General features: G+C 38.5%; 1 protein-coding gene across 1 annotated transcript in view; it reads left to right on the top strand.

The window, feature by feature from the left end:
• SMS (spermine synthase) overlaps nucleotides 1-13,201 on the top strand; it is a 53,323-nt gene extending 40,122 nt beyond the window's left edge. The window contains exons 10-11 of the mRNA XM_076356289.1: nucleotides 7,067-7,182; nucleotides 10,285-13,201. Coding sequence (XP_076212404.1) covers nucleotides 7,067-7,182; nucleotides 10,285-10,327 — 159 coding nt within the window. The 3' untranslated portion in view covers nucleotides 10,328-13,201. The remainder of the gene's footprint in view (nucleotides 1-7,066; nucleotides 7,183-10,284) is intronic.
• The last annotated feature ends 328 nt before the right edge of the window (nucleotides 13,202-13,529 follow it).

Genomic DNA, 13,529 nt, shown 5'->3' with positions numbered 1-13,529 from the left:
TAACTGTTAAATGCCAGGGTTTTTTAGCTCTGTGTATTAACATTGGAAATTTAAGTTACTTTGTTCCAACTGTCTACTTCCAGGATGCTTATCTTGGGTAACAGGCTGTACTTTACTTGCTGAAGCAATCACATGCCTTTTTAAGGCAGTTGTGTTTTTAAAATCCACATTTTAAAATTGAGTGCCCCTCCACCCCCAGGGTTTCTTGAAGTGCATTTTGGTTCTCTAAAACATAAAATATGTTAAATATCATCAAGAAAAGTGACTGGGGAATGTCCACCTATTTGTTAGAGCCTGACCTTCGCTATGATGAGGAAATGTCTCATAGGAAAGGTGCTGCAAAAGGGTCATTGTCCTGTTGGCTACTGGCCAGTAGCTATAGTCGCTGCTTCTGCCTTGGCATTATGTTGTACTAATGTTTGAAACTTCTGTCCTCTGTAGTTTGTAGCCTGTCCTCTGATAGTTCTGCTTGCAGGGGTTACCTTGTGCATCTTGTTAGAATGTCATTTATTTCAATGCTCAAGAAATGCTTTACCCAACAGTAGATTTCTGTTCACAGAATGCCAGCCTTTCACATACTGTATTGCTGCCTGACCCTCTAAATGCCACTGCTGGGAAAAAACAAATGGAAATGCTCATCACCTCTTCATTGAGCTCTGCACAAGTTTTTTGGAAAATGTTCTCTTCAGCACAGGAGCTGTCAGCAGGCAGGGTCTAGAGCTGTCTAGCTCTAGATATATTGATCTAAAATATAGATATACTCTATTTGAGATCATCAAAAGAATTATTTTTTTGGCATGCTACTCTAACACACCTGGGTGTCCCCTTGGGATGCCATGGTGATCCTCAAAGCAGTCTCCAAATGCTAATGCAGAATATCCTTTCACCACTAGGTGGAGACTGATAACTAATATTGCCTAGCAGTTTAACATTATAGAGAGATTCTGCCTGTGAAAGGTTTTTCAGACTATTTATTTGTATTCCTAGGGGATGCAAGAACATAAGTGGCCAATTTTAGGATGAAGGAGGGACTTTTTGCTTGTTTCAGCTCTGGAAAGATAGAAAGGGCAGTTAATGGATCTTATTCTCTGCTGCTGTAAGTCTGTGCTCAAGTGTATCAGGGAGAAAAACGCCTCCATACTTGCTCTATGCATCCACAAATAGTAATCACAATGAGAACAAAAACTTACTTGTACGAGTAGTAGCCTTGCTTTTCATGTCCTTGCTTTTTTAGCTGCATCATCCATATTGAAAGCCTTGCAGCCTACATAGGACCTGGACAGATAGAGGTGAGCTTTAGGGCCCTTAGCCTGCAGAACTTGCAGCCCTGTCTGTAAGTTTAAGACTTGAGGCTTGTTTGTGAAAACTTATTGTTGAACATAATCCCACTACTCTGATGCTTAAGGGTCATACGGCTTGCTGTATTTCTGTTGTTCTTTCTCCTTCTGAAGCTGGTGCTTTGAAGTGTGAGGTGCTCAGCGTTGCCTTCTCCAAGGGGAGCCAGTTACAGGTGCGGGTTCCCAGCCATCACAGGGGAGAGAAGTGGGAGTCAGTGAGGGTGTAAGAACTTGGCGTATCCTGAGGTCCGGTTTCCTCTCTAATGGACCTTCCCAGTGACTTGTTTCTGAACATGTTAAGTGTTTTTTATGCTGTTGGACCTTCTAAAAGCCAGTATGATTTTTTAGATTGCCCAAGTGATTTTTTTTTTTACTTTCGACTGGAGTATGTGTACGTGTAGATGCTAGTGTGATATGTTTGTGTTTTTCTGAACCATCACAATCCTGCGCCTTCCAAGTAGCATGTGAGGATTGTCCCAACAGCTGTGAAACTATGCTCTGTAAGATGCAGAGACTGCTTGTAAGGTTGTCTCTGTGTCAGTGGATTACGTGTAGCTAGGAAAATGCCCTTTTTCTGTGCTAAGAATTTGCTCTGCTGATCTAATCCTTTGAGGTTGAACAGGCTATCATTTTCAGCTTGTTTATGAAGTGGAGCCTTTAAAAATACCTCTGAACAGGAATTTGCTCCTTCTTAGTCTGGGTCATCCAGCCCAGGCAGGATAGAACTGTCTCGGATCACTCACAGGTTTGAGTTCCAACAAGCAGCACTAACTACTGTTGCAAGGGATCAGATGTCTCCCACGCGGACATGTGGCCCTTCACCAAGCTGTCGCTTCCTGGCCGCTCTCTAATACAGCGTGGCCCTGCCCTCTAAATGTCCAGACCACTGTGATGTTGCTCCATAGTTACACTCCTTTTTTTGGCTGCTGTGTGGGTTTTCTAATTAGCACTTCCAAAGAGGGAGCAGGGTTCTCCTTGACTGCAATGTGAAAAGAGGCTGGAAGAACAGATGCATGTCCCTGTGTGAACCTCTGATTTCTTGGCAGTTTAGGAGTCTTTAAGGGACAGACACTTCATTTCCTTGTGTTACTGAGAGTTCAGTTTTAATTGATTGTTTGGCCAGTGGAGATACCTTCAGTCAGCTTTGCCTCCATTATCTCCTTAAAAGCCATTCCTGTCACCCAAAACTCAAACCTAGCTTTGATGCTAGGTGTCTCATGCTCTATGTATCTCGTTGCTTCTTAGTCACTCTGAAGTGAAGAAAGAAAAAAAAAAAACAACCTTGGCCGTGTTCAACTCCAGCACTTGTCATTACAAAATAAAAATAGAAAACCATGTTAAATTAAAAATAAAAATTAAACTTCTAGTATACTGTCACAAACAAGGATGTCCAGTAGCAATGACATGTAGGGTAAGACATGTAAGAATGACGTGTAAGAAATGGGCAAGTACGGAAAGGGACCCTTCCATCTACTTTCAAGTCACTAGCTTACTTTCTAAGGTTGGAGGGAAGCATAGTGGCCTAAATTCAGTCTATAACCAGTTGATGGATACATCCCCTTTATAGGTGGGTAAAGTTAGCTGGAACTTACAGGGTTCATTTAAACAAATTCTTTTTTTTTACTACTTATTTTAAGGAATGTTTTTTGTCTGCCCAGAACTGAATTATTTAAACTTGTTGTGCATTGTGCTGTAGAAACCTGAAAACTAAGCCCATGGTACTACAGAATGCATGCCTTATGAAAGCCCAGAAGAATTGGTGTTGGGAGATGGGCATGAGCTGTCGAAGTGTGTGTGAGCACTGAGCAGACTCAGAATGCAAAGGCTATGAAACAGTTCAGGAGTCGTCAGTCTTAAACAAGGTCTTATAAATACAGATCGGTTAATCTCAAAGTTTAAAACTACCTCAAATACTTTCATGTCAGAGAGATGCTTGTTAAAGAGAAACTTTTCAGCATTCCCCCATTTCTTATCTGTCAAACTGTTTGATGTGGAACAAAGATTAAGTAAGGGGGGCTGGGCAGAGGAGTTTGGTAGGGTTTTTGTATATGTTGAAAACTGACTGAACAGTGTGGGAGAAAAGAAAGTCTGATTTTACTTATTTCCCTTTGAAAAAGTATAATTGGTGAGTCATCAGCTTTAACCTTATTAAACGCTGTTCAATATTAGTTATTGTTTGAGTTTGGCTGTTCAGAACAAAAAATGTATTGCTCTACCACATAACTATTTTCATTAGGCAGGGGGAGTTAAAATGACCACAGGTTATTAGACTGATCACTGTATTGCATTCTGGGCTTGGTTCCCTGTGTCACACATCTGTGTGATTGACATCATTATCAACACTGTAGTCTTAATTGATAAAGCTGGACACTTCTTATAGAAAGGTGTTAATAATAGTGATTTTTCAATAACTTTTCTCTTCATTGAAATAAGTTCATCTAAGTTTTGTAGATTTGATTTTTTGAATTCTTAGCTGTTTGTTGAGTAAAGCCAAATAATTACAAAAAAATTGTAACTGTGCAGAACTATAAAATCCTGTGGTGTGTCTCGAGAAGGAGAGGTTAATAGAACAGCCAGGTGGGGATGTCTGAACCTTTAGGTAAGATCTTGATTTGGAGACTGGGGAGTTGTGGGTTTGAAAAGTAAAAATTGCTTATTGGCATGTTTTGTTATTCCTGTAATTTTTTGACGCTGTCTGCAGTGATTTTTCTGTTGCTCGAGAAGGGAGAAAAGATGAAATACTGAAGAGGCAGGCTGGGAAACTGTGGATACTTTTATCTCATTGTGTATCCTATTAAACTTCCTCCGTAATAGTGGTATGCTCCATAAATTACCTAGCTGTGTTTTCTATTTATGACTCAAATTACACACACAGGTTGTTTTTTAGTTTTCTCTTGCATTCAGTCTGATGTTGAAACAAAATTACATGTTTGGTAAAGGGCAGCTGAACCAAGTAACTGCTGCAGTCCCCCGGATAATAACAGGTTACTAAACAAGTACTACAGTGGTCTGTTCATTGTTGTGCTTTGTGCAGTTGTGCGCTCAGTTAGTGTTCATCTCTTACCTTTTAACAAACCTCTTTCCTTTTCTGATACCCAAACCCAAATATGATATATTCAATATAAAGCATGCCATCTTCTTTTACCAAATCAACAAGTACACGTTTGTTTGTGGAATATGATCAAAATGATAATCAAACACATGTTTTATGCAAGTTCTTTTGAAAGAGAGCTTTCAGGAATATGATTTTTAAGATGCGTATAGGATTTTTTTAAGTTGAGGTTTTCTTTTCCACTTGTGAAAACTTGAGCACAATGCAAAAAATTAAGAGGAAGAACAGTAGGATGAAGTCTGTGACTGTAAGAGAGCTATAGTTTTTAATTAGATCTAGCTCTTTTCTTAGTTGAACCATCTGCATTCTTTCAGTCAGATGCAAGTTACCTTATCTAAGGGCAGGAAGGGACAAGATAACCTCATTCAGTAATTGGAAAAAAAAATTATGTGTGCGCGTGCACAAACGTTTCCAGAAGTCATTCAGAGCAGAGTGGTCTCTTTGGAATTCCATAGGTGGAGTCTATTGCTTTAGGCTCTCTTGTTCTTGTCTCTTGCAAAGTTCGGGGCTTTTAAAGATCAAAAGCAGTACTCTGCTTGGAAGTGCTTATGCTGGAAGGCTTTTGGCCTGTCCAGTCATGAACAGAGAGAGTCATCTAGAAACCAAAGAAGCTGGCTGTATTAGTAAATAACTGTTTCTTCCCTTATTTTTTTTTTCATTTAACTAGACCTTTTTCTGTCTAATGCATATCCTCGTATCACTGAGACTAACGTTCTTGTGATCTGAGATAAATAGCAAACTTTTGTGCCTTGGGTCTCTTGCCATCATTTTGTGGGACTTTGGCTCATATGCTATGTTACCAGGAACTGTGTATTCATTAACATGAAAGTTTCTTTTGTTGTCTTTTTTGTCTTCTGTGGTAAACATTGTTCTTCCACCAGAAGTGGTAAAATGTGTGGGAAAGCTGAGGATTTTGATGTTGAAAGTAATTCTAGAGAAGTGGTAGCTAATGCTTCTGTTTCTACTTTCTTTCTCTGATTTCTAATCAGTAGGCTTTGTGCTAGGTCAAGGTAAAAGGCATTTATACTATAAGCTAGTAAACCCAGCCGTTAGGAAAGGATGGGGACACGCATCTCTTGAAGATGTCTCATCCTGCCCCATGTATGACCAGATCTGCACATGCTGTGTGGTCAGGGTAGATTCATCGTCATCATATAACTTGCTGTTCATGTATAGTGATGCCCAACCATGCTGCACATGTTTGGGGCTTATAGGTTGAGCTGAAGGTTCCTCGTGAAAGTGGTGGAGGTAGAAAACCACAAATGAATTAATCTGGCTGTTAGTGTGCCAAGGACCACTAACATCTTCTCCCCTTTGACCAGAATCGCAGAATGTCTTGTCTCTGTGCTGTGCCACAGCAACAGTACATTCATATTTGGTGGGTCTTCATTCAGTGTCTTGTACCTGGAAAACAAAAGCTGAGTAACTTGTAGACAGTGCAGTGGTGACTATATTCAACTTTACTCCATTTTAAATCAGTGTCCAAATAACTTGTATTTGCCATACTCTTAAGATCATTGTATTTAAGGTCATAAAGTATCAGCTAGCATACTAAGTTTTATGTAGGCAAGAAACTTGACAAGAAGTTTTTTTTTAGACTTGCACAACTGACTTTTATTGCTTTGGGTTGTTTGTGTTTAGTCTGGGGTTCTGTGGGCTCACTATCCCTAAATCTTCAAACCCATTATGGATGTGGATAGTCACGTTTCTAATTAGAGCTTTCTCTATACGGGCATCCCAGGTATATGTTGCAGTAAATTCTGCTTCTTAATACTTAGCTTTGGACAAGGTTGTGCTTGTAATTAGGAGTTGTCTTGGTTTTTTTTCAATTCCTCACCATTTGTAATCCTTGAGATGTGTTTGTATTCCAAGAATGATTTGTTTGGGTAATACTGGTTTGTCTGGGAAGGAATGCTGTGAATTCAATGTCTGATATTTCATAGTTGCACTGTTAGAGGAAAATCATCTAAGCACTGATTTTTATTTTGTTCAGAAAAGGATACTACTAATATTCTTAGATAAGACACGGGTCTAAGAAAAAAAGTATCATAGGAATTACTTCCTTTTCAGAAGCATGATAAACAAACTCAAGTCTATGTAGCCTACAGCCACAGAACTTCTGTATAATCTGATCTATTTTGTCATATTGCTCTGTGGAAGAATCTGTTTAAAATGACTAGGTTATAGGGTTTTTTATAGGGCATTTAAACGTTCTAAGACCTAGGCAATGTTAAATAGTTGAGAAAATCTGGCTGTTGTAATACTGTTTACTAATATATTTAAGCAATCATAAAGAAAATGGTTATTGAGTAGATGTTATAGGTAAACAACACATGGTGGTCTGTTTTAACTGGAAGCCCTAATGTAATGGTTGCTTCTGCTAATGAGAAGATAATCCCCCCCATACTTACCCTTTCTTGAAAAGATACAAATTGTTGTTTGCTGTAGGCAGAATGAAGACAAGCTGTTCTGTATTTGCCTTGTAAATATTAATAACGGCATGTATCTGCTTCTGAAGTATGTGGGAGCCTTGCATTAATGTCAAAATGTATATATTCATCTGCAATTTTGCTTATTTGTTTGACTGTAACTGGGACTCTTCTTTTTTTTTCTTCAGGGAAACTGTATCAATCTGACCGATGCCTTGACTCTGTATGAAGAACAGCTCAGCAGGCTTTATTGTCCTGTGGAGTTTTCAAAAGAAACTGTGTGCGTTCCCTCCTACATGGAATTGTATCCTTAAAGACTGAAAAAGAGTGGAGAAGTGTGTATTAATAACTCAAGCAAGCCTAGATTGCTTGGAGGTAATGAACTGAAGTGCAAGAAAGCAGTTCTAAATTAAACACTATTAACGCTTTTTCATAGTAAATGAACTACTGCGGTTTTATTTTGAGGATAATTGCAGGAATTATTTTTAAAGGTGCCATAAATTCACAGCTGGTGAAATGATCAGCACCTTTCAAGATCAGGCTGTGTTTTTGTTAATGTTTTTGAGTGTTTCCAAGTGTATTTATGTGATGTAGGATAAACTGTATGATGAGGGTACTGCCTGAGAGTTTTGGCAACACTGTATCTTTATCCTTTTTTCTTTCACAAAAAAACCCAAACTAACTTCATACAGGTTAGCATGATCCTGATCTTTAAATATTCTCTGATAGATCTATTCTTGAACATACAGCTCAGACTGGATTTTTAACAGGGGGGGAAAAGTGATTCCTAACAATCATTACTAGTTAGTTACTGGAAAAAAAAATTCCAAATAAAGGAGTATACACGTTTCTCAGCAACATCCCATTCCTAAAAATATTCTGTCAGAATTTCTTCATTTTGTGGGTGGCAGGCAAGTTATACAAGGAGTTAGAAGTTTCAGCTTCAAGCTATTAGCTGTAGAGGGGCATTTTGATCTGCTGTAGGGTGGTTCTGCTGGCTGCATTTCTCTGGCGTGTTTACCACTTTTGTGTGATCTCCCAGGAAGTGTTTCTGCAGGGTAATGCCTGCTGTGGCTGTCCCTCTCTTGACAGGAGAGATGTTTCCAGGATCTGCTTATGCATAATACGTTAAGCGTGTGAAACTGCCACAGCCTTTCTTCTGTTCTGTGTGTTCATCTTGCCTCCCTTCTCTGTCTCTAATCTTGATACTGTTTAATGCTGTAGCCTGCTGTTCTGGACTGTAACAAGCTCCTCCTGTTTCTCATTATTGTCAGCTCTCCGGTGAAACTCAGATTTGATCTTAACATTTTCAAGACAAAAAAGAGTGAAAGAGGATATGAAGATATTAGCCCTTGTAGCTTACAGTTTCAGAGAAACTAGTTAAGTTACTTTTGCTTTTACAACTGCCAGGCCTTAATGCGACGTGTATGTGATTTGAAGTATGCATCCTCAAAGTCTTCTAAATACTTACTGCATTGTTTATTTGGAAGTATGCATAAATGTTTCTAAAAGAATTGAGTAGCAAATACCACTTCATTCCTTTGAAAAATACATTTAAATGTTTCTAGTAAGCTAACAATATGAAATATTTTTAGCAAGAAATTTATTAAAACTGGCCATTAAATAGGTATAATGGAGCTTGAAAGTGAATAGTTCTTAGAGAAATGGGGCAGGCTTCATTAGTTTGCTTTTTCTGAATGAATTAATGATATAATGGTATAGGTACAGGAATGTTAAAGAAGTAGTCATCCTGATGACTTCAGATTAGCCCAAAGTAACTACTCTAACTTTTAATTTGGCCTTGGACTTCTGATAACCCTTTACCTGCATTTCAGGTGCAAGTTATCGCTTTTCTTGAAACTTAAAGATTTCCAAGTAGGAGTATGTATCTGAATGAAAGGTATACCTAAATGCTGTTTCACAGATGACTGAGAGATGTGATAGTTTACAGTAGAATTGTGACAAGTAATCAAAAATTAGGGTTTTATTTCTTTCTGAAGAATGTGACACACTTGTGACATTCATTTAAGTGCCTGAAATCTCTTGAGCCATTGAACAAATCTTTTCACTTATGCAAATGTTCGTTTTTGTAATCTGACCAAAAGTTACCTGCATGGGTGCCTGAATGCCGCCAAAGTACTAAGCTGGCTTATCACTTTTTATTGTTACTTGTTTTGCCTACTTCAAGAATTGTTGTTGTGTGTAATTGTTACTTGAAATTCTGGTGTTTACCGGCGTTGCTGTGGGGGTCATCTGAAATTCAAGTAGCTGTTGACATAAAAGCCAGCTCTCTAAGGAAAGCGTGTGTGTCTCTGAGGTCTCCACCAGGACCTTATGGTGAACATGGAGGCTCCCATCTGGAGCATGTGTGATCTCGCTGTGTAAACAGAAGAGCATATATCTCTATGTGGCTTTACTAAGTCATAAATCCCAGAAATCTATGCCTTACTCTGCAGCTGTTGCTGTAGCTCTAAAAAAGGTGATGTTCATGTCTCATCCTCCTGTCTGCTTCTCTGGAAGCAGGTGGAATTACATAGCTCTGACCTCTCTCATGTGCCCAGCATGGCAAGAGAGCTCTTGAGTATCAGTTGTCTGTCCTGCCAGCAGTACCTCAGATCTGTGGTTTTAGCATAGCTTCTGTATGACTCTGCTGAAGCTGGGTCCATCTCCCCTCAGAGGAGCAGCAAAAGAGCACTGATAGAGCTGCCAGTTGCTCTGTATTTGCTCCTAGCTCAGTCTGGGTGACATAAAGGTCTGCTTTCTGAAAAGTGTTTAGGTACCTAAGGCAAACACTGCAGAAGCTTTTAGAGAAAAGCCTAGGCAAAATTTAGATGCATTTAAGTGAGCATTCAACAGAACCCCTGTTGAGGCAGTTAAGATGCAGTAGACATCTTTGCCCAGTAAGATACCTGGACACCTAGTGTTCAGCTACTGAACATCTCAGTATGAATTTTGTGTCTGATTGTGTCTGTGTTAGGGATTCACAAATTACGTAGCTGGATGTCTGTCTTATTCAAGCTTGCTACTTTACAATTGAGAAGATGAGCAAGAGCGATCCCAACTTGGTGAACTCCTGATCAAAGTTGGGACCACTATACCCAAAGCACTTCCGTAGTTTGTTCGGTGGTTGCAATGCAAAAAGAATGCACCACCTGAAGGTCTGCAGCAGGAATTAGAAAACACAGGTTTGCAAAGGATTTCAGTTTCAGTGGAAACGGGATGCTCTTTTGAGCTGCTGAGCCAAAAAGAGGATCCAGGGAGACTTCACTTCTGAGATTTTTACCTACCCCGTCTTTATGAGCTACCAGAAGCTTTCAGAATCAAAATATAAGTGAAAGAACTACTTCCATTTTAACTATGTACTACAAACTTTGCTTTTTTTTCCTTAACTGCTTATTTTCTCCAGATGGGTATTCTACACTATTTGGAAGAAACAAACTGACATCTGAACATCAAGAATATTTGAGATTATCCTAAATGTACATGCTGCATGGAGCATATAGGCCTGCCACGTGCTGCATATTGGCATCTTGAACCTTTAAATTATATGCTGTAGATGATCCTGAAACTTAGTCATGCTATTGATTGTGAATTCTTTAAATGTTTTTTATTATTATTTTAATTTAAAAGCAAATGGAAAATGTATATTTTGATGAGCTAGGGTGTTATTTTTGAAAGTCAACTTAAAGATGAATAAGCAGCAAAACTTTATAGCTGCTGAATGCACTGAACCTTTAGAATGTGATCCTTTTTATTTTTTTGTAGATCTTCACAAACTGATTGATTAAAAAAGACATCTTTAGCATTTCATCCCTGAAGGGTGGTCCATGGAGTTTGTTTTGGGTTTTTTGTTTTTCCACCAGATTTTTATCTGTGGTGCTTTTTAAGGATGGAGGGGTTTTTGTTTGATTTTTTTTAAATGAACACCGCAGTGCTTCCATATAGAGAAAAAGGGCATAACTTAAAAAAAAAAAAAGAAAAAAGGAAAAAAAAGGAAAAAAAAAAAAGGAAAAAAGTGTTCTGAAAGGATACCCCAAATCCTTCACTGCAAAGGGAAAAAAAGCTTAAATTTTGTTTATTTACTCTGGTTTCATTCATCATTGCTGTAATCTCTTCTGCAGGAGAAGAATCTTTGACCTTCCACCTCATGGAATTATTTAGCTGCTGCCATATTGATTATTTGGATTTTGATATGGATTTGACACTAGGTTATAGAGGCACTTTGAACTCTATCAGCATGAAAATTAAAACTGGCTTTCCATCCCACCACAGTGCAAGAAATTGAGTGTAATGAGGTTCTTGTGGGCATACATTCCTCAACCCTATGGGAAGCACTAGGTTCTTGAAGAAGGAGAGGTCCCTTTAGAGGGCAGAGAAATGTGGGTGTGATCTAGATTCATGTGCACCAGTACTGAATGTTTTGAGGCAAGTATGTATGCTTCAGTAGGGTAAGTCCTGGTTGTATTGCCACAGATTGACCATGTTGGGTGGGGCTCTTGCTGAATTAGATTGACTCACAGTGTAAAAATCAGCAGAAGCTAGGTTGCATTGTGGTCTGGTTCTGAAAGATAAAAGCATTTTTCTTTAACTGTTTCTCATGTTCTCTGAAAAGTTATATTTTTGTAAGAATGTGCTATGTACTGACTAAAACTTTGCTTTCAAAGATCCCACTTGAAAGGAGGTAGGAAGGATATAACCATTCTGTGCATTTCTGTACATTTCCAAGATAGAATAAAAAGTGCACTATTTCCCTAAACACTCTAATCCTGAACCATAATGATGTTTTTTTTCCTTCAACACCTAGTATCAACATTTTCTTAGTTTAATTGGTGGGAGTTGACCCCCCCCCCCCCCCCCGAGATAACTGTTAATGAAAACAAAGCAAACAAATAAAAAGAACTCCTGAGATCTGTATTCTTAAATCATACATAAAGAATTATATATGTGGGACACAGTAAAAACTGTTCATGAAGTCTGAGTAGCCTATGTAGAATTCCAGAGTGATACTGGAAAACTTGCAAAAATTTGCTCTTCATTTGGTGTATAAATATTTTTGTATTGTACGGTTGTGCTGTTAAAATGCTTTCAGTTTGGAGAGCCAATAGAAGTGTTCTTCACTCTTACTGTTTTAAATTATTGCAGTTAATGTTAATTCTTTAATATACATGGGGTACAATTCTTCCACGGCCTACAGCTTGTGCATCCCTAAATATTCCCAAAGAGCAGAGCCCCCCTCTGAACAGGAGGAGAGAAAGTGTCTTGCGTTTCCCTGAGTGTTTTAGCTCTGTTGTATACATCCCAGAAAATACCTTTATTATTGCCTATGACCTAGTAGTGACCCTTCATTTATGATACAGGACTGCAATCAGTGTATTGCATTAGCTGCAAATGAATGCAGATGTCCTACAAACAGTTACATGTATCCTTAACTTTGCGAGCATGAATATGCCTATTGATTCTTGGCATGATTACTCATGTAGGTGGAACTAAGCACATAGGCATTCACTGGGACGGGGCTTACAGCATATATGTACCTGAGTGAGCTTGATAGATGTAGAAATCGGTTGCAACAAGTAGGGGTGGTTGTTTTTTAGCGAAGAGACTTGTGAACTGGAAGATGACTTAATATGCTTGCTGGCTTGCTGTACCAAGGCTAGCGCTTTTCTTTAGCATGGCTGCACAAGGCTGCCTGAGCACAGAGATGTTGGGTGTGCAGGGATGTTCTGTAATTGGTTCCTGGAATGACCAGGGGACCTGAATTATATATTGTCAGGTGAGAGGCAGTAGTGCTTGCAAATATTTCCTTTTCAACTGATAGAGTATAAAGATAGTTGGAGGAATTACTTTTTTTCTTTAAACTTTTTTTAACGTAGGTTTTTTTAAAGTGATAGATGCGGTATAAAGCAATTCAGCAAACACTGAACATTTTTTTTTTTTAGTTGCTGAATTGATTCTGAGTGAATATATACACACTGCCAGTCTTTATTTGTTGCTGTAGTGTAGATTTTTTTTAAAAAGGAAAACAAGCCTCTCTGTGTTAAAGAATTTTCAAATGCAAACTGCTATAGCTGATCAGTTTTCCGTGTTTAAGGCCAGTTGGGAAATAGCTATGACTGCTGCACTATGTATGCAAACAGTTCCCAAGATATGGTTACCGTTAGGGTTTTCTTAATTATTCTTTGCACTAAATGCTGCTTCCACCTAGAAATGTGACTTAAATTTTTAAAAACTTGATTGATAGTAGTTTGTGCAAAGAGAAGACTGCTGGCGTTGTATCTACTGCATCAGTGCAGTGCACGTGTTAAAATAAAGGTACACTATTATTGCTTGTGTGTTTGAATTGTTAAATACATCATGGATTCAGTGTTAAAATGACAGAATTGATGGGTATGATGCTTACCATTGTACCTCTTTTTTCTTTTCCTTGTCACCTAACAAACATAAAGGTACTTAATGGTCCTTTTATTGAGTATATTGTCTGTCTCAGGTCAATAAATTCAGTATTTTCCATATAATATATGCTCAGATAAGATACTCTGTAGTATGGAGCAGCGCATCGATGTTTGCAATGGGAGGATCACTTGAGGCTTCAGTGATCTCTGCCTAGAAAGAGTTAGTTTTCCGTAGAGTACTGTAGATGTGAATTCTTTG

This window comes from Aptenodytes patagonicus, chromosome 1 (assembly GCF_965638725.1).
Source record: "Aptenodytes patagonicus chromosome 1, bAptPat1.pri.cur, whole genome shotgun sequence".
Taxonomy (NCBI): domain Eukaryota; kingdom Metazoa; phylum Chordata; class Aves; order Sphenisciformes; family Spheniscidae; genus Aptenodytes; species Aptenodytes patagonicus.
The sequence above is the reverse complement of the archived record's forward strand: the minus strand, read 5'-3'. Positions and strand labels throughout refer to the sequence as shown.